Genomic DNA, 21238 nt, shown 5'->3' with positions numbered 1-21238 from the left:
AGGTTTAAAACAAACACAAGGAAGTACTTCTTCACATAATACACAGTAAACCTGTGGGGAATTCCTTGCTAGAGGATGTCATGAAGGCCAAGATTATAACAGGGTTCAAAAAAGAGCTAGATAAATCTATTGGCTACAATGGGCAGGGATGGTGTCTCCCTAGCCTCTGTTTGTCAGGCCTGCAAATGGGTGATGTGGGATGAATCGCTTAATAATTATCTGTTCTATTCATTCTCTCTGGGGCACCTGGCATTGGACACTGCCAGAAGACAAGATACTGGGCTAGATGGACCTTTGATCCTACCCAGTGTGGCTGTTCTTATGATATGATGTAGCTCCAATCTTTTCCTATCCCTCTGTGATACTCGTCACCTCTGTCCTCTGGCTAAATTTGATCAGGCAATCTGCAGGCCTGAATGGTTCTTCTCCTAGGAAAGCTGGTGGCCTCATTCCTCACTCACTTCTGCAGTGTTTTCAAACTAGTATTTTGTTATTAACAATGAGGTTTCCTAAAGAGAGGCAGAGATAAACGTACCCATATAGACTTAATTACAGCCATAACCTTCTGGGTCAACAGTTCTGCAAAAGATCATTAAGAGAAAGATCTTTATGCTTTCCAGAGTGCTTAGTCTGCACCGTACTTTAAAGCACACCCCACTTTTTTTAAAAACACATTTAATTGCCAATATATCTTCATAGAAAATGGTAGAAAAACCTTTAATTATTAATAGGATATTGAAGCAGAAATGTCAGGACATCTGCTTAATAAAAACTAGATGGTCTGTCAGCAGTAATATGCCACCACGTATTAGGATAACAAAAGTAAGGGTACGTCTACACTGCATCCCTAGTTCAGACTAGGGATACAAATGGAGACAACCAAAGTAGTTAATGAAGCGGGGATTTAAATATCCCACTCTTCATTAACATGATCGCGCCGGCGCGCTAGTTCGAATCACAGCTGATTCGAACCAGGAAGTGCGCGCCGGGATGCGTTAGTTCGGACTAAAGCCCTTAGTCCGAACTAACGTTATTCCTCAAAAAATGACCCCATTCGAACTAGTGCGCCGGCGAGATCATGTTAATGAAACGCGGGATATTTAAATCCCCGCTTCATTAACTACTTCGGTCGTCTCCATTTACATCCCTAGTCTGAACTAGGGATGCAGTGTAGACGAACCCATAGACATTAACCACACAAAATAGGGAAGGTGATATCGAACTAATGATATGCTTTGTGAGGTTATGAGTCTAACTTGGTTTTTTACTAATATATTCTTACAATATATGAACAGATATGTTACATGTGACTGACTAATTTCTATTTAATTTTTCTCATATTTCACCATTCCAAAAATTAGATATTCAGTACAACCCACCTGTTTAATTCATGTGTGGGTAGCTGTATTTTGGAGACTTGGACTTAGGACTAATTGAGGAATGATATGCAGGTTGAAAGGCAGAAGAGAAAGTCATGGATAAATGTGAGGGGGTGGACTGGCTCCTTTCAGGCCCCCTGCTGGAAGCCTTGCAGTCCTACCCCACCTCAGAAAAGGAGCACGGAAGGTGGGTCTTCCTAAAGAGGCTGCAGAAAAGTAGCCAATGACAGTGCAGCAGATCCAGTTAAAAGAAGCTGCAGGGCCTGAGCAGATTAGTTCTTGGCTGGAACCAGAAGAGAGAGGAAGACTTGGAAGGCTGTGAAACTCGCCAGGTGAGGAGGCCTGGGACAGACCCTCCGGAAGCCAGGACTGGACAGAGAACGTCAGCCCTGGGGTCAGAGTGAAGTGGAAGGGGCCTCATAGGAAGTGGCTCAGGAACACCAGTAACTATTGCTACTTATAGGTTGCGTGCGATTGCTATTTATAGGTTGCTTGGTCAGGACCCAGAATAGTGGGCAGCTCCAGGTCCCCCCTTCACCCCAGCCCATTGGCTCAGTGGCCACAGCACTGAGAAGTGGGCAAGTTTCATTCAGAAGTCCAAGGTTGGGGCGCCACTGTCATCTTCCCCCTGCGATGGGGGAAGCCCCGAACTTCACTGGATCTGACTTGCAGGGAAGAAGTGGAGCCAGAAGCAGCTACGCACACTGCTGCTCCCTCTCCCCCAGCTGGGGGAACAGCAGCACATGGCCACACTGCCTGGAGGCTTTCCTCACTCCTGCTGGCTGGCTGGCTGGCGGGCGGGCGGGCGGGCGGGCGGGAGAGACACCACATCCCCATTCTCCTTGCATTGCTCCACCATTGAGACCCCACACCCTCAGCCTGCTCCTCCTGCTGCCCTCCCTTCCCGGCTCCTGTCCAGACACCCTCCCACCTCAACCTGCTCCTGCACCCTCCCTGCTGGTCAGACACCCTCCTCCCTAGCCAGACACTCTATCCACCCCCCTTGTGCTCCTGCATCCTCCTGCTGGCCTGACACCCTACCCTCAGCCTTCTCTTGCACCCTCTCTCGCATCCAGGACCTTGTACCCTAACCCGCTCCAACACCCCATCTCCCGCCCAGATTATGCACCCCCTATCTCACTCATTGGCAACCCTGTCCTGCACATTGAACCCCTCATTTTTGTCCGCACCCCAGAGCCTATGGGGAGGGGTTCACAAAATCCACTAACCCTGGAACGCTAGAAAAGTTAATCTGATGTATGGGAAGCCCTGAACCTCAATCCTTCCTAACCCTCCCCCCACCATGGAGTTGGACCGCCAGGGGAGTGAGGTGTCTCAACTGGGGGGCCACATCAGTGAGGGTTGGGGGTTTTGAAAGAGGGGTTTTTTTTGGCTTCTCACTTCTCACTGATTTTTCTGTGGGTCAGTGGCCCCTGACCGACAAAAGATTCCCTACCCCTGCCTTAAATAAAGACAAATGTTGAAACCTTCTGTGCTGGACATAAATTAATATTCTATTTTATTTAAAAATGAAGTTTGGTAAACCAATATGAGAAAGTTAAAGTGCTTGTTTAATTTTGATTAATATTTTCTTATTTACTGGTTAAATTAAGCAAGGGTATGTCTACACTGCCACCCTAGTTCGAACTAGGGGGCTAAGGTAGGCATTCGAACTTGCAAATGAAGCTCGGGATTTAAATATCCCGGGCTTTATTTGCATGTTCCCAGGCGCCGCCATTTTTAAATGCCCCGTAGTTCGAACTCCCTGCCCGCGGCTACATGGACTAGGCAGTTCGAATTAAAGCTCCTAATTCGAACTACCATTACTCCAGGTTTGCTTGTATTTCTTTTGCTGCATTGCTTGTATTTCTTTTGTTTTATTGCATTTTTAAAGAAAAATTGAAGAATTTGTTTTGAAAACCTAACCTGAGATCCAGATATGAAGAATTATATGAACTTTATATATTGAAAATTAAGAGGCAGAGCAGGCAGAAATCTTAGTTCTAATGTTTCTTTAAATTAAAGAGAAGAAAAAATCTCATAGTAGGTTCAACATGAACAAAACAGTGATGGTGCATTGCCTTTCACTGTTAATGGAAGAAATACCCATTGGGATATCTAATTCAGTTATAAATCTGAACAGATGACTTTGATCTTACTGTGAGGCAAGCAAGTCATCCACTGACCAAGCATTTAAGATTTGTGTCCCAAAATTTCTGAAGAATGAATTAAATTAAAAGATAATGCTATAACATGGTTAGCCTTTGAAAGGCAATGACAAGATAATAAATCATGCCAAATGCAACTGAAAACACTGATCTAGCACAAAAGGCAAGACCTTGAAAGCACTATCCATCTCAGACATCTAATAGGTTTCCTGAGCATTTACAAATAAAAGAGGGAGCATGTTTTAGATGCAAAGATCAAAACAAAAAGTAATCTAAAGACTGAAGTCCTTAAAAACACCAGGTGGAACCAAGTGATCAGCACTCCATACACCAAATAAACAAAGCTACATCTAAATGTCAGTTTTAGGGAGACACAATCAAAACAAATAACTTCTACTTTCCATCATTAGCTGTTGAGTCACAAATGCCAAAGTCAATATCAAAATAATTCATACTTGAACAACAGAGGCCTGAAGATAAAATCTTGCTGGGGCTGTGCAAGGTGGGGAAGAGGAGAAATGCTGGCTGTCCACTGGGTCCCTTTAGTGATCCTGCCTGTGCAGCACAGAATGGCTTAGGAAGGTTGAGGCAACGCTTTTGAGTTCACCGATGATTTGACCGAGATTATCACACAAACCCAGCTATCAGTTGATGAGCGTAGCATACAAATGGCATTCTGGCAAGGCAGAGGACTGGTTATACTGAGTGTATCCTGCCTATGGAGATACTGGCAAGAAGGTAAAGTTAAATCCTCTTGCTACAAAAAATGCATATTTTTTTTCTCTCTCTCTCTCTCTCTCTCACTCACACTCACACTCACACTCACACACAGAAAAATCTTCTTGCTACAAAAAATGCACACACACATACAAACAAAACAAACAAGGCAATATTTAACTCTAAATTAATAACATTATCATAAATGTGATACTACCATTTGGGGGAATATTTGCTTTCCAAAAATTCTGAACAACTCACTCACTGTCATACTTTTGATTGGATAATTTTGAAATATTGTGATATCGCTTTTTACAAACTGGACCAAATTCCACTCTCACTTATAATGCTAACTTCAGAGTAGTAGCCATGTTAGTCTGTATCTGCACAAACAATGACAAGTCCTATGGCACCTAAATGATCACAGGATTTTATTTGGGAATTAGCTTTATGGTCAAAAACCCATGTCAGATGCATCTAAGAAAGTGGGGTTTTGCCCACAAAAGCTTATGCCCAGGTAAATCTGTTAAGTCTTTAAGGTGCCACAGGACTCCTCAATGTTAACTTTGCTACTTCTTAAAGAAGGTAAATATATAGGACAGAATGCTCAGATTATAAAATCTTTAAATAGACAGTGAACGTTTGTAGCCAGACATGAACCCCAGCTTGGTTTCCGCCTCTCCCCCCCGCCCAGAGAGCAAGAGAAAGGTAGTCAGCCTTTGATGCTCTGGGAACGCAGGTGTGCTGCCTGTCCCTGACTACCATAAACAGAAACCAGACAGTAAATGGGCTAGCTGACGACCTGGGGCCTCCCGTCGCCCTGATGGCTAGTATCAGTAATTGACACGCCTGCACTGTCCCAGGAGAGGAATCTTCGCCCATCACATACCAGAGGTGCCCATTGTCTGCATTTTCCCAGGTGTGAATTATGCTTTGCACCCTTCATGGGAAACTTAGTGTTCAAAGCCATTTTTCCTTTGAAAATGGGACCTTGGACCAGGAAGAAGCCTACGTGACCCAAGGGGTATAAAAAGGGGTTTAGTAGCTCACCCCATTTGAGCTCCAATCATCTACACCTGCTGGCAGGTATTGATTGTCTCCCGAGGCCTGTGGGACGCTCAACCTCGCCCTACTTCTTTCCGAGGGATTGAGAGAAAGACACTGGCCACGCCAAGTCTGGAACGCAGGGGTGAGAATATATACCTGCTAGGTGTCTATTTTGCATGCATTTAATAAGAGCTCAGAGAACCAAAAGGGTTTCATGGTACCTGTAAGTGACTTCTTAGTGTAATTTCTGTCCTGTCCTTTGTAGTGGCTGTGTTATCTGTAACACAGTAGTAGCATTTAACAGCTAAGTTTACCTTGTAACAATAAAATAGTAACTGTTTAAGCTTTAACCTGACTCCATCAGTTGCTGTAACAGAAGCAAGCACAATTTTAAAAAAGAACTTCAGCCGGTCATAAGGGAGAGCTTGGGCGTTTTGGATCGTGTCACTCCCAGGTGACAGATCCGTTGGGGCGTCTCTCAGTCTTCCCTAGACTGCCCGCTGTGAAGGGATCCAGTATTCTAGCAGCTAAAATCTGAGGTGTAATAAGCTCTCCCTGTAAACTTCTTGGAGCACCCGTCAACCTTCTCCAGGTTGCCCGCTGCGAAGGGACCCCGGTCTCAGCAGTTGAAGTCTCGGGTGTATAACACACACACACACACACACACACACACCACTCACTGCCCTGACCATTGACTGACAACGTTTTCGCTACAACAGCCCAATTCCTCCCCTACTAATAGAAACACATCTTCCTTCAGGGGTTCCTTATTACCACTTCCCCCCTTGCTCCTTTCAAAAATTTAACATTCTACAATGATCCATAATGCAACATACCAGAAGAAATACTTCATGATACAAGCACAAAAAGCAAACCACATGACAACAGTTACTCAGGAAACCACTTCCTAGTAATGTGCCGAAACTGCCTGATGTTTAAAAATAAACATTTTAAGCATGGAACAAAATTCCATCTCTAGGCACCACAAATCAAAATGAGTATCTGTATATGCAGAGTAGGCAATGTTCTCCTTTCATCTCTATTTACCATTTTAAACCTCCTTTTAAGTGCAATATTAATTAGATTACCTGTTGCAGATCACATTACAAATTATTTCTACCCCTACTCAAATGTCTCTATCATATTTCTTAATTTTCTTAATCTTTTTCTTTACTCTTCAGGGTTATCTATGTTTTAGCAGCATCTGGTAGAGTCCTTCAGAGAACAAAGGCATATTAGAGGATGGCTAAAACAGGTCAAATATTAATAAATGGTTTTAAATGCCTTTGAAAGTATATTGTGCATGAAAACTGCTTGTATTCTTATGGGGGCTGAGCTATCTCTTAAATGTACCTTTCTGTACCACCCCCTATAACTCTGGCTTTGGTCAATCATTTTCACTATATATTCTAACCATCCCCGAGATGATGTACCAACTTTCATATCTCAAAAAAGGGAGGACATGTCAAAATTAAGGTTGCCACAACTAGGGTTGCTAGATACTTTCACAAAAAATCCCGAACATGGCGGGGGAAAAAATTGGTCAAAGAAAAAAATGGGGGGGGGAGACCAAAGTTGTTGAGCAAAAAACCCACCAAAACCCAAAAATACCAGGAGCCTTTAAATCCCCGCACTCCAGCTCCCCCCACTCTTGGGGGTTTGTGGCTATGTGTAAGGCTGCTACACTGAGGGTACGTCTACAATAGCCCCCTAGTTCGAACTAGGGAGGCTAATGAGGGTGACCAAAATTGCAAATGAAACGCGGGATTTTTGGAAACTGACTAGCCTGGAATAACTGCCCGTGTCTACATGAGGCAGAGAAGCGCAATTCTGAGATAAACCCCTTAGTTCGAATTAACAGTTAAACCTCAGCCCGGAATAACTGCCCGCGTCTACACGCGGCAGAGAAGTACGATTCCGAGATAAGCCTCATGGAATGAGGTTTAACTATTAATTCGAACTAAGGGGTTTATCTCGGAATCGCGCTTCTCTGCCGCATGTAGACGTGGGCAGTTATTCCGGGCTGAGGTTTAACTGTTGGGGTTTATCTTGGAATCACGCTTCTCTGCTGCATGTAGACGCGGGCAGTTATTCCGGGCTAGTCAGTTTCCAAAATGGCGACCGCCCAGGAACATGCTAATGAAGCACGGGATATTTAAATCTCGCGCTTCATTTGCAAGTTTGGTCACCCTCATTAGCCTCCCTAGTTTGAACTAGGGGGCTAGTGTAGACGTACCCTAAGCTCCAGAGGTCCCAGGTTCAAATCTGCCTGGTGACAGATACACCTGCATTATGACATATACACTCCCATATGATATAGGGCAGGGGTTCCCAAACTTTTTGACACAAGCTTTTGGAGGACCGGTAACATTCATTTGCATATTTGCATATTCATTAAGCAAATATGAATATGCAAATAAGTTGTTTCTGGTCCTCCCAAAGCCCCCAGTGCCAGCTTTAGCAAAGCTTTTGATATGGTCACCCACAATATTCTTTCCAGCAAGTTAAGGGAATATGGATTGGATAAATGGACTGTAAGATGGATAGAAAGCTGGCTAGACCAGGACTTCTCAAACTTTTTACTTTAGTTGGGACCCGGTTTTTTTTCAGTACTGTTTTTTGCAGCCCAAAAATATAAACGCATAAAAAAACGAATGAAAAATGAATAAATTTTCACTGTTTCACCCGGCTGCATCCTCCGCCCAGCCCAGGTCAGGAGTTGGGGGACCTGGCGCCGCATGGGCACTCCAGGAGGTGGGAGCAGGAGCAGACTGAGGGTAGAGTATCTGGCTAGGAGGGAGGGTGGTAAGAGGGGGCTTGGGTAGGAGTTGGACCTCCCTGGTCTGGCACCCTCTGGACCTGACTGGTCCCAGATGAGGAATTTTTTGGACCAGGGGAGGTCATTTCAGGGTTTCTGGTTCCCCCCCTCCCCACTAGGCTTCTTTGTACCTCCCTCCCCTGCAACCCAACTGAGCTGCCCACCACTGCTGGTTCCCTGCACCTCCCCCAAAACCATCCCTCACAATTCAAGGGAGTGCAGCATCAGTTCCCTGCAGCCCCTTACAGCCCAGCTGAGCTGCCCTTCTGTTCCCTATGCCTTCCCCCATCCACCTTAGCCCAGTTGAGCCCCGCACTGGTTCCCTGCATGCCTCCCCCACCGGGCCGCAGCCCATAGTTTGGGAATCGCTGATATAGGGCAAGACTCAGAACAGTTTGCAAACTGCCTCTGGACTTCTGCAACCCCGCTCCTGCTTGGAGATAAGGGGCATCTCTCTCATTGACCTGCTCCCAGCCCTGTCAGTCTTTGTGTAGACTTCCGCCTCTCTAGAACTCCTTAACTTTCCACTTAAACATTTTGCAAAGCACTTTCTCCAGCCATCAACTCCTTCACAAGGTTTTATCTCTCAGGTTCTCTACTCCAGCCAAGCTTTTTCCAGAACCAATGAAAGGTCCTGCCCGCTTCCTAATCTCTTACTACAGTGAGCTCATCTTCCATCTTTCCCAGTATTCCTTGCGATAGCCTTTAATCTCGGCTACCCCTGAAATGCAATCTCAGAAGTCCTTGCTTCTTTAAGAGAATCAGAGTTGAACTGAACCATAAGCTTGCCTTAAAGGGCCCAGAACACTGACTTACAGTTTCAAGGATTTGCCTGTGGTTTTCTGAGGGGCAGAACTAATAAGGAGGAATAAAATATCCAACATTAGCCTTACTCAGTGTGTGCCTGAGAGGGGGGAAGAATGAGGTCTAGCTAGTTGAAACTCAGTCCGCATAAGAACTGTGGTGATCCTGGTTGACAAAGGCAGGCAGCCATAGGGTCTGAGCAGGATAATATCTGTCCCATAACTTAGACTGTGTGTGTTCATCTCTTGTTGTACAGGGTTGAACTATATGGAATATTGTTAGATGATCAGGTTTCTGCCAGATACAGGATGGCTTTTTATCATTTATACGCCATCAGGAGTCTGTCACTGTTACTTACAATTGCAGACATTGTGACGGTCAGCCATGCCTTTGTCAGCTCAAGATTACATCATTATAACATGCTTGATGTACAGCTACCTCGTATAAAACCTGAAACTGAGTCTGGTGCGGGGTTCAGATGTCTGTTTCTTATATGGGAGTGTCATGCAGTGAGTCTATTTACTGGTATTCCATGATCTGCACTAGTTGATCACAGGTTTTCAGGTGAGATTTCAAACGGTATTTTTGACTTCGAAATTTCTACATGTCTGCTGACCTTCTTACCAGGAAGACAACATCTCTGAGCTTCAAAGCTTGTGCTGGAGACAGTTTAGATGGATTGCAGACACCAGCATTGAGTCATAGTGACAGGGCTTTTTGATTATTTTAAGTTCTGTCAAGGGCACCTAGAATGAAGGAACTGGTGCTCCTTTTACTTGGTATAAATCTACAGACAAAATAAAACACACCAGCTCACCCTGTTATTACATATGTATACCTCTATGCCAATGCCAGGCTCTGTGATTTTTATGTTCCTAACTGCAAACTAATATCTACTTTAATACAGGTATTTTCTAAGAGTCTATATTTGGGGCTTTCCACCCTCAATTCCTATGTTCCCAGCACACAGAAATTTAGGGTTGCCAAGTGTCTGGTTTTGAACTGGACAGCAAAGTATTGAGCTTTCTGTTAGGGAAACAAATTGAGAAAATAGAAATGTCCGGTATTTTCTAAATAAGATGTAATGTAGATTATGATGTAATGTCAAGTGTGTTCGGTATTTTTGTTGAAACCATCTGGCAACCCTATGAGAAATTTCACTAGAGCATGGGACAGAACAGAATCAGAAAGTTTACAAATGCTTTAGAGGGCTTTTCAGTTCCTCTCCTGCAGTACTGTATTTGTTAGGCATATAATAGAGTGGGCTAATTACAACGCCCCAGTACAAGCAAGGGTTCTATTCTATCAAGAAGAAACTCAGGGAGAATGAAGAGTTTTTACAAATTTATTGGGCAAGAGCTCCAGCCTTCAGGTAACTGCTGCTTTTATAGCAGGAACTCTGGATCCAGATAGTTAAAGCATAACCCAGTTCTACCACAAAAGAAAAGAGCAAATACCCAGGAAGTACTGTTTGCATGTACATACTTCGCTTTAATGTTCTAAGACATGGGGGGTGGGAGAGGGAGAAAACAGTGAATCACACTATACCAACTCCCTATTCTCTGGGAATGGCTGCCTCAGTCTCAGAAGTCCTTCCTCAATAGATTGTTCTATTCCTAGTCATAAGGATTTTTCATATTGACTGCAAATAAACCTAAGGAACTACTCATTTCAAGTCTGCATAGCCATTCAAACTCTGCATTCTCTGGGATCCAGGGAAATGCAGTTCTTCTGCTAAAGGAGCTGCTGGATGCCAAATGTGCAACCAAGCAGCAGGGGGTCAGGGACCCCTGACGGATACTGTATCTTGACATGTGGATTTACACACAAAACATCTTTTGGGCCTCCCATAATCTACTTGCTCTGTCTTTACCCCAAACCAGAGCCTCCCATCGACCTCCCCAGAGGCTTGCCTTTGTTGTTTGTTTATAGTTGAAGTACACTTTACTGTTGTTGAGGTGCTGAGAACTGTCCCACGTTTGTAACATTAATCCACACTATCAATGAGCTACAGAAGCAGAACAGAGGGCAAAACAGACTCTACTGTCAAAGCAGTATTTCTTGACTGTTTCCTGCTAGGCCTCTGTGAGAATCTGCATCTTCCAAAGGTTGTGTAATATTAAATTTGAGAAATTGGGGGGGGGGGGAGGGGGGAGGAGAGAGTAGTCCTTAATTTTTAGACAGTTCAATTACAGTTCTTTATAAATATTGCCATGACAGTATTTTTTCCAGTTGGGATGATCAGAGTAGAAGATACAAGTTTCACAGAAGGGGCACAAGTTATATCAGTAAAATCCTGTTTGTAATACATGACTGAAACGTTTAGAAAGAATGATAATATTTCACGGGAAATACAGTCTCAAAGAAGGCATTCTCTGAGCATACGGATCCATATGCTAAACATCTTTCTCTTGAGAATTTTATTCTGTTTCAAACATACTGCAGTAAAGAAAGTTGCTCTGTGCAATATAAGGCTTTTCACCAAATCATTCTTTTGCTTTTAAACACGGCTTAGTCAATGGACTTTGATACTGATTCAAGGATTGGCACCTTCTCTACCTTGACATGATTCTAAAGACAAGATTCCATGGTCACATACTATTTGGAAGCATTTGATATCATTTTACTCTGTCATAAGAATATGTCAATTATGTGACTGTAATTTATAAACTAACAGACCACCCAGAAGAGAAAACAGTAGAATTCAGCAAAGGTCTGAATACAAATACTTCCTGCTCCTTTAAGCTGTGATCTGCAGCCTACTGTAACTGTAACATCTCTGACATAGTTTTTGGAGCTATCTTCTCAACCTTAATGAGGTTGCCAAGCAACCAGTCCAAGTTCAGAAGAATCTTGGAAATGAAACTGAGTCCTCAGCAGCTATATAAAGATTTAACGGAATTCACACATCTGTATGCAGTCAGTGCTTGAATACATTTACCAAAGGAACTGACCAAGACATCAGGAAAATACAGCTTTCATTCAGGGAAATAAAAATACTTCAGTTAACCTGAGTACGACAGAGGCCTCTAACAAGATGCATACACTTGGAGTTCTTACATTCTGCAGTGAACATACATTAATGGCAACCTCTGAAATAAATGTGATGCTGTTAATAGCAGATATACAAGAATTTGTGCTTATGTATGAAATTATTTAATAATGGAACACACGAGAAGTATGTTTTATACTGGCATTGCTGAAGATACGTGAATAACAAAAATCAGCCTCAAGCTAGTATGTCTGCTTGATCAGCTGTTATTCACTTAAATTCAATGCTATAGACACTTTTTTGTATTTTTAGGGGGAAATGTGCACACAACCACGAGTGACAAATAAAGTACAGATTATCAATCAGAGACTGCCACCCAGCCAAATGGACACATTCTTAAAACTAGGTTGGCGAAGAGCCAACCAATCATTCAGAAAAAAGGTGGCACAATGAATATGAAACTGCTGTGCTGGAAGGGTCTGTCCTCCCTCTTCTAAGGCAGAGGTTTTGCATGCATGCTTACCAGGGCAGTATGCATCAACGTCCAGTTTCTGTGCTGAAGTGAGCGTTGGTGAGCCAAGCTCAGACTCTGGGATTCGAGGGCTCTCAACAAACTTTGCCTTCCTCAGGGGGGCTAAGGAGAAGGAGGGGGAAGAAAGAAAGAGAGGTCAAAAGTAAGGGAAACAGCAGGCAACAGATGGAAGCACTTAACTAAACGACACACTGTGTCAGACTCATATCAAGTTACCCCTTTTCTTTGTGCCAGAAAAAAAATTATCTGCATTCCTCACAAAAGAGATGGGCTTGTTCAAAAACTACAACAAACTGCAAAGTCTTACTTTAAAGTGCATAAGCAATGAGGCACAGTTCTTGGTTGTCCAAACACTGGCTCTCTCTCTCTCCTCTAAAATTAATCTTTTTATGAGGAACAAATGAATTTGGATTAAACAACTACAGAAAGACTAAGATCACAAAGGAAAACAGAGCCTATATATTTAAAGTAATTTAAATAAGAACGGTTAGATAATTATAATGCTTCCTTTGAGCAAAAAACTTCAACTTTAAAATATCATTGTCACACAGTGTCTTCTGCTCTGGATATTCAGTATTAAATATAAGTTAACTGACTACAAAGCTTAAGAAGGAAATTGATCACCTCACTTCTTAGCTGTAAAAGCCCAGGAGGTTCTTCAAGAGAATTAAAAGAAAAAAAGAGGCTAAGATACAACCAATGCTGATATAGTAAAGAAACACTGACTTCTACGGTAATGTGACTGTAGGTAGAAATTTGAGCTGCAAGCATTGAGCAAGACATTAAGCTCTAGGACATTTGTGTGTAATGAAATTCAATTTATAAAAACACTTTCAAGACTGAAATTCTCGCCAGCCATGGCAAAGAAATCTAGGAAAATAGTTAATATATGCAGAAAATATTTTATAAATATTTCATATTGTATAAAGTTATACAATGTGGAAACAAAATGGAACTGTTATGAAACAGAACGGAACTTTCCCATATGCACTGAAGTATGAGAGTAATCTGAAAAATTACTTTAAAAATAATCTCATGGGTCACCAGGAAAAACATCTCTCAGAAATTCAAAATACCATCAATTTACAAGTTAAAAGATTGTTTATACCTTTTAAACAAATTTTAAATCTGGGAATTAAAAGTCAAGTTGGGTTCTTTCCTTGTCATGCACATCACCCATATTACAGGTTCTATAGGTCACATTATATCTTCAATGGCAGTTATGAATCCCATTGTTGCTAATACATATAACTGTAGGCTTAACTGACTTGTCACGTGACTGTAAATTAATTAATGGTTCTGCTGATGCAAAAAAAGGAATACAATCCAGCTCACTTTCTCTAGCTGAGCTGTTTCTACAGTACTAATAGAAATAAAAGAGATAAACTGCATTAGTCACAAAAGCAAAGAGCTATGAGATTGGATACATGCAGGGGACCAAATTCTGCGCTCTCCTACTTTGCTGTAAATGCTGAGCAACTCCAGTGACATCAGTACAATTACTCAGAATTTACACCGGTGTAACTGAGAATAGTGTGTGTTCCAGGGGAGTTGATCTGATGACTAAGAAGGTGCCATTTCTATAGTGTCACTTTTCTGAAAACAACCACACATTAGGTGATACTGAATATATGTACTACAGTCATTCTGGGCTGTTAAGAGTATGCTGTGCAACACAGCCCACACCATGAGCTATGAACGTTTAAAATTCCAGTTTATTAGTATGGAAATGATAAAAATGTCTTCAGTTAGCCAAATGCTTGAAAAAAAACCCAGCCAGCAATACATACAATATTCCCAGAATTCTGATACGGTGATAGAAGAGAGATTTTGAGAAAATGGTAACTATAAGGAGAATATTATTGTAACATTCAGAACAACCCAGATAATCATCCCACACCAACAATTTTACTAAAATTACAGTTGTAGTTGTACTTTTACAAAGGCATGTACTGAAAATGTAGATTTAATCCTACCGAGAAGAGTCAAGGGGTATGTCTACACTACCCTCCTAGTTCGAACTAGGAGGGTAGTGATGTAGGCATACCGCACTTGCAAATGAAGCCCGGGATTTGAATTTCCCGGGCTTCATTTGCAAGTGCGGTATGCCTACATTACCCCGCTAGTTCGAACTAGGGGGCTAGTGTAGACATACCCCAAGAATGTTATTCCTCCTATTCACTAAGATTTTGTATGGCATGCAACACATCTTTAGATGAGATAAAGAATATAAGCATCATCTTGACACTGTTTAAGTAAACACTGGAAGGATTTTATTAATACAGCTTATAAATAGGTAATAGCTTGTCTGCCTCCTTGTAATAGTTCCTGGCTAACCTATTTTAGAGCCATGAGTTATATAAAACTACATTTCCATGACACTGAATCAACAGGAGTTATTACAGTATTACATATATAGCATCCTCATATGAAGACAAATAATGTACCTCAACTGCACATTTATCAAGGAATTTAGGTAGCACCATAACTCATAAGATTGAGTCTTACATGATTAGTTTGTGTCATAAGGACCACAACATGGAATAGCTGATTTAGTTCCTGTACATTTGTGGGAGGCAGAAGTAAAATATACAAATCACATGCATTCTTTTTCTCCATCATTCACTGTGTACTCCTTACCAGCCTTACATCTGCTTTCTGTAGCTCAGAGGTCCTTTTTCTTTTATTAATATATTTATTTAGAGTTTAGTTTTACATACATTCCACAAAAACAGAAGCACATGTAAAAGTGTGTGATGACCTTGATATGCAATTTTTTTAAAAAGTTTTGCCTTCTTCCCAAGTCTAACATTCTGATCTGCTTCGTTTTAACTTCCCAATCTTCAGGTGCTTACTTATTCCCAGTTCTGCCTTCCTGTTTTTCCCTTTGATATTTCCATACCCCCTGCTCCTTGTTTCCCTCCCCCTCTTTGTTTCCTTCCGTCCCCCTTCCTTTTCCCCTATTTATTTTGGGTCTGCACATCCTAAACTCAAAACTCCGGTCAGCTGAAGAAGTGGATTGTTCCCACAAAAGCTCATGATGCCATCTACATGCTTTGTTAGTCTATAAAGTGCTACCAGACCATTTGTTGTTTTTGAAGTTTACTCTGCTTCTTGTCCATTTTTCATCTTCCCCGCTTCCTCATTTAGGAGAAAGCCGGGAAAACATATTAGTACATGTATTAGTCAATGCCTGTTCTGAACAACACTTATGCATATATATGCCACTGACTTCAATGGGATTTAAGCACTGTAGTGCCCATCTTTAAAAAAGGTTAGAAGGACAATCCAGGGAACTACAGATTGCTCAGCAAATTGCTCAGCAAATTGCTCAGCCATTGATCTCCCAAAAAATCATGGAGCGGATCCTCAAGGAATCCATTTTGAAGCAGTTGGAAGACAGGAAAGTTATCAGGAATTGTCAACATGGATTCACCAAGGGCAAGTCATGCCTGACCAACCTGATTGCCTTGTATGACACTATGTGGTCTAGAGGAAGGCAGTGGGACATGATTTACCTTGACTTTAGCAAAGCTTTTGATACATTCTCCCACAGTATCCTTGCCAGCTAGTGAAGGAAGTATGGATTGGATAAATGGACTGTAAGGTGGATAGAAATCTGTCTAGATTGTTGGGCTCAATGGGTAATGATGAATAGCATGATGTCTTGTTGGCAGTCAGTTTCAAGCGTAGTGCCCCAAGGATTGGTTCTAGTGCCGATTTTGTTCAACATCTTCATAAATAACCTGGATGAGGGGACGGATTGCATCCTCAGCAAGTTCACAGCTAGGGGAAGAGGTAGATATGTTGGCAGGTAGGGATAGGATCCAGAGTTACCTAGACAAATTGAAGGACTGGGCCAAAATAAATCTGATGGGGTTCAACAAGGACAAGTGCAGAGTCCTGCACTTGGGATGGAAGAATCCCAAGCACTGCTACAGGCTGGGGACAGACTGTCTAAGCAGTATTCAGCAGAAAAGGACCTGGGGGTTACAGTGGATGAGAAGCTGGAGATGCACCCTTGTAGCCAAGAAGGCTAATGGCATATTAGGGTGCATTAAGAGGAGCATTGCCAGCACAGAATCATAGAATACAAGAATTGGAAGGGATCTCCAGAGGTCATCATGTCCAGTCCCCTGCCCTCATGGCAGGACCAAGCAACATCTAAATCAGTGTTCTCAGTCCAGCAAACAGCAGATCTAAAGAAGTGATTATTCCCCTTCATTCAGCACTGGCGAGGCCACATCTGGAGTACTATGTCCAATTCTGGGCCCCCCATTAAAGAAAGGATGTGAACGCATTGGTGAAAGTCCAGTGGAAGGCAAAACAAAACAAAACAAAAAAAAAGATTAGGGAGCTGGAGCACATGACCTACGAAGAGAGGCTGAAGGATATGGGCTTGTTTATTCTACCGAAGAGTGAGGGTAGATTTGATAGCAGCTTTTAACTACCTGAAGGGAAGTTCCAAAAGGACAGAGAGAGAGGCTATTCTCGTAATGGCAGATGGCTGAATGAGGAGCAAAGGTGGGTATCAAGTTGGATCTAAGTTGGATATCAAGAAAAACTAATTCAGTTGGGGGGTGGGGAAGCACTGGAATGTGTTTCTTAGGGAGATGATGTAATCTCCATCCCTAGAGGTTTTTAAGCCCCGGCTTGACAAAGCCCTGGCTGGGATGATTGAGTTGGGGTTGGTCCTGCTTTGGGCAGGGGGTTGGACTCGATGACTTCCTGAGGTCTCTCCCAGCCCTAGGATTCTATGATTCTAAGTGTTGTCAGAAAAAAGGAATTCTTTCCTGAATCAGGGCCCAAGGAAGTACATTTTAAAATACGTTCCATGCAGCATACACAACTGTTTGCATTTTGTCCTGTTCTTGACACCTTATGTTTATCATAACTAGTACAAGTCCCTATATTGCTAGCAACAGCTGTGTGGATACCATGGATTAAATATATATATAAAATCATGTGAAGCAAACAAAGGGAGAAAGGTGAACCATTATAATGACTATATCTCTCTTGCTTATTTTAAAATGAACTTGGTGAAAATTGCTGGACTGAAAACAATGCAGCCTGAAGGCCTTTATTTGTCTGAAAAAAAAAAAAAAAAAAAAAAAAGCATAGCAGATGTGTATGTTTCTCTCCCTTCCCACTCAGGAGCATTCTGCCACAGTACTTCAGCCTTGTCCTGGAGATACTACTAATGGAGAAAAGAGAGCTGTACGGTCTCTGATTTTACTCAATTCAATGCTGATTTTACTGATGTGAATCTCAGTAAGGAAACAGACTGAGAACACGAAGTGCTGTCAGATCACTTTAGGTCACTGCTACCCTGGATTGGATTTGTTTCAGTGACAATAAATGAAAGGCTTTTTACTCCATTCCCAGTTCCCTGAGCCATCTGGTTTCTATGATTCACTTTTTGTAGGGAAGAAAATATTAGTCATAACTTTGTATAATGTACACACCAAATATAATGTTCAGTCAGAAAAACTGTAATATGTATGAAATAGGCAGCCACAATCAGACAGATAAATATGAAAGTTCTGGAGTCATTTTAAATTCAATTTCTTCAGCTCCACATCTTGAAACTTTTTTGATTTTAAAACTACATGTAACCTGCCTATACCTCAAGGTGCTGAACAGTAAACAGGGAGAAGAAAAGAAGGGACATGGGAGGATGAAAGGGTGCCGCAGATGGAAGACTACCTGAACTGAACTCTTTCATTACAAACATGTGAAATACCATAACAGACCAAACTTGTGCAAGGTAGCCCCTGAGGGGATGCAGTAAAATTCTCTCTGACATGCAGACAACATAACTTATACCAGGACATAAGAATTTGGTCAAGCACCTGTTCTGAACCCTAGCTCTCTGCCATGACCTAAGTGCCCTCTGCTATTCTTAGTGTAGTTAAGTTGAGTCTTTCATCACAAGTATGTTCCTTCATGTACAACTTAACAGACATGTACTTGCCTCTAGGCACCCTTTATTGGAAAAGTTAGTGCCTTTCGTGCAGATATAGTTACAGCTGTAAAGACATCTCTGCCCAAAATGAAGTAGCCAACTGTAAAGAACTTTCTTTAACAACTTTCAATGACTTCCAAGTTTTAAAAAAATTGCTTCTGAAAGATTATGTCCTAGCCTTGAAAATCCTTGCTAACTTAATTCAGCTTTAAGGAACATTACAAGGGATTATTTTCTCTAAAGGAGTCACACAGTCTTTAATGAGCTCCTGTTCATTTCTTAGCTAATGTTACACACTTGGGATACTAATTTCTCTCCTTTTCCATTTGATACCTAGTACTGGTGTATTGTAATATGTTGGGTAAGAGAAAAAATGCAATAACACTAATTAAAAATTATCTATTGTTGTTATAGCATGGATAAAAATAACACGCTTATGTCACTGACCACATAAACTTGCTTAAAGTTTGTATACATACAATCACAAGTAATTCTTTGATGCTTGCCTATGGTTTTAAACAATAAAATGTGTACATATAGTAAAAAAGAAAAGATTTCGCATACTTAAAGAAATCATCAAATCTTCAGTGAAATCTGAATGGAGCACTTCTGCTTAAAAAGGTTTAAAAAAGAAAGCACCCAAATAGTCCAGCTTAAAAATTAACCTAGTAGGACAAGGGAACACAGCAGGAAAAAGAACAATTTCGTAATAATGAGAATAATTTGCTACTGTAAATTCCTAACACTATAGCACTAAAAACCAGAGAAGAGCGAGTTACTCACGTTGTGCAGTAATGGAGGTTCTTCTAGATGGTTGTCCATAAGGGTGCTCCATTTTAGGTGTCTGGCGCATTGCTGCGTTTCTAGTTGGAGAATTTAGGTAGCAGTGATCTTGGTAGGCTGCGCATGTGGGGAGGCTGGAACATACCAGTGTGGTAACTCAGCATGTGCAGTCAACCGTCCCTTCAGTTCTTTCTCTGCCCCAGAAGCAGAGGGGAGGAAGGGCAGGTGGTGGAGTACCCACAGGGGCAACCATCTTGAAGAACCTACATTACTGCACAAGATAAGTACTCTTTCTTCCTCTTCAAGGAGTGTCCCTGTGGGTGATCCATCTTAGGTGACTATGAAGCAGTACTCGTGCTCGGAGGAGGGAGCTTTGGTTGATCACTAGTATGCACAGTAGCTAATACTATCTGGCCAAACCAAATGTCATGAGATAAGTATGTTTCAAGAACATAGTGCTTTGTAAAGGTATGAACGTGGCAGAGAACCACGTAGCAGATCTGCAAATGTCCATGAGAGGTAAGCTGTTGACTTCACCATTGCTCCTGCAGAATGGACACATAGCTTTAGCAGAGGGTAGTGCCTGAAAATACAGTAAGCCAGTCTAATATAGTCCCCCTGGACAGTCTCTGTTTGGAAACTGGCAGGCCCATGGATCTTTCCAGAGTTGACACAAATAATCTTGGGCTATGTCTACATTGCAGGCTTCTTGCGCAAGAAAACTTTCGCGCAAGAGTTTTTGCGGAAAAACTTTGTGCGCAAGAGCACGTCCACGCCTCAAAGCGCATTGCAAAAGTGATGTGCTTTTGCGCAAGAGAGCACCCACACTGCATGGACACTCTTGTGCAAGAAAGCTCTGAGCACCTGTGCTTTTTTCCTATAGGGGTTTCTTGCACAAGAAAGCCCTCTAGAGCATCCACACTTGCCTTTCTGCACAATAGCTGTAGTGCAAAAGGGAGTTATGCTTTGTAGAAGGAGGTTTACCTACACCAGCAAAAGCCCTCTGTTCTGCCATTTTACTGCTGATTTACTTGTGCAAAAGAGCATTTGATTCTCCACAGGTTTTTTCACAAAAACTTTGCAGTATAGATGTAGCCTTGGTGATTTGCATTAAATCGCTTCCTCTGGCCTCCTCCGTCCTTCCTTCAGCTCAGAAAACAGAATCCATTTTGGGAGGCGCTGATCAGACATCCAGACCACGTGACCAGTCCAGCAAAGTTGTTGGTAAATGATGATAGTTTCAGTGCTGGTCATATTCAACTCTTCCAGGACACTAGTGTTTGTGTGCCTGTCCTCCCAAGGGATATTTAGGATTCTCCTCAGGCAGCATTGATAGAACAGGCAGCGAGTGGGTCAAAGGGCTTGGGGTGAGTGCCCTAAGTATTAAATTGAGATCCCAAGGTGGAGTTGGGCTCCTTGTGGGTAAGTGTTCTGAATTCCATTTAAAAAGCGTTTAGTGATAGGGTGGGTAAAAACAGATTTGATGAAATGCAGTTGGGAGATGAAATGCAGTTGGGAGATGAAATGCAGTTACTTAGGTAACTCATTAGGGAGACCTCTAGCATGTCAATCACCCTCTTGAAAAGTTCCTGAAACGACTTAAAGTCGTCTCCTGATGTGGGTGGACGAGGCATTATAGTGTCATCAAATGATGAGGATGAAATATGGGTGGGAGATGGCAAGGAAGCAGAAATCTCCTCCTCACTTGAAGCCAACTCCTCCTCCTCTGGAATGCAGACTTGTCGAGGGAACGCAGAGATGGAGCCTGAGATGTACCAGAGGGCAGCAGCTGTGGCTGTTGTTGTTGCTGCTGCATGCTATATATAAAGCCCAGGAATCTCAACGGGGCCCGTTGGTGGGCAGTGGTACAGGAGGAGGCAGCCACTGAGGTGGTTGCCATTTAGGAGGTTGTCGGGATTGCTTGGAGGTATGAGCACCCACTACAGGTTCTTCGTCTTCGTCACTGGAGAGCAGTGGTGCCGAGCTTGCTGGCATGGAGAGGCTAAGTCTGGCCAAGGTCAGTGTACCAAAGA

General features: G+C 42.3%; 1 protein-coding gene across 16 annotated transcripts in view; it reads right to left on the bottom strand.

Annotated features, from left to right (window-relative positions):
• The window catches only part of TANC2 (tetratricopeptide repeat, ankyrin repeat and coiled-coil containing 2), a 711362-nt gene that overhangs the window by 229255 nt on the left and 460869 nt on the right, over nt 1-21238 (bottom strand). For 13 of the 16 annotated variants that reach the window (XM_075911616.1, XM_006125755.4, XM_075911614.1 and 10 more), the window contains one exon: nt 12449-12559. The exons of the other annotated variants lie outside the window; for them this stretch is intronic. In XM_075911616.1, coding sequence (XP_075767731.1) covers nt 12449-12559 — 111 coding nt within the window. The remainder of the gene's footprint in view (nt 1-12448; nt 12560-21238) is intronic. 16 annotated transcript variants of the gene reach the window in all.

The sequence above is a fragment of the Pelodiscus sinensis genome, chromosome 29 (genome assembly GCF_049634645.1).
Source record: "Pelodiscus sinensis isolate JC-2024 chromosome 29, ASM4963464v1, whole genome shotgun sequence".
Lineage (NCBI taxonomy): Eukaryota > Metazoa > Chordata > Testudines > Trionychidae > Pelodiscus > Pelodiscus sinensis.
Note: the sequence above shows the minus strand (reverse complement) of the source record. Positions and strands in the feature narration are given on the sequence as shown.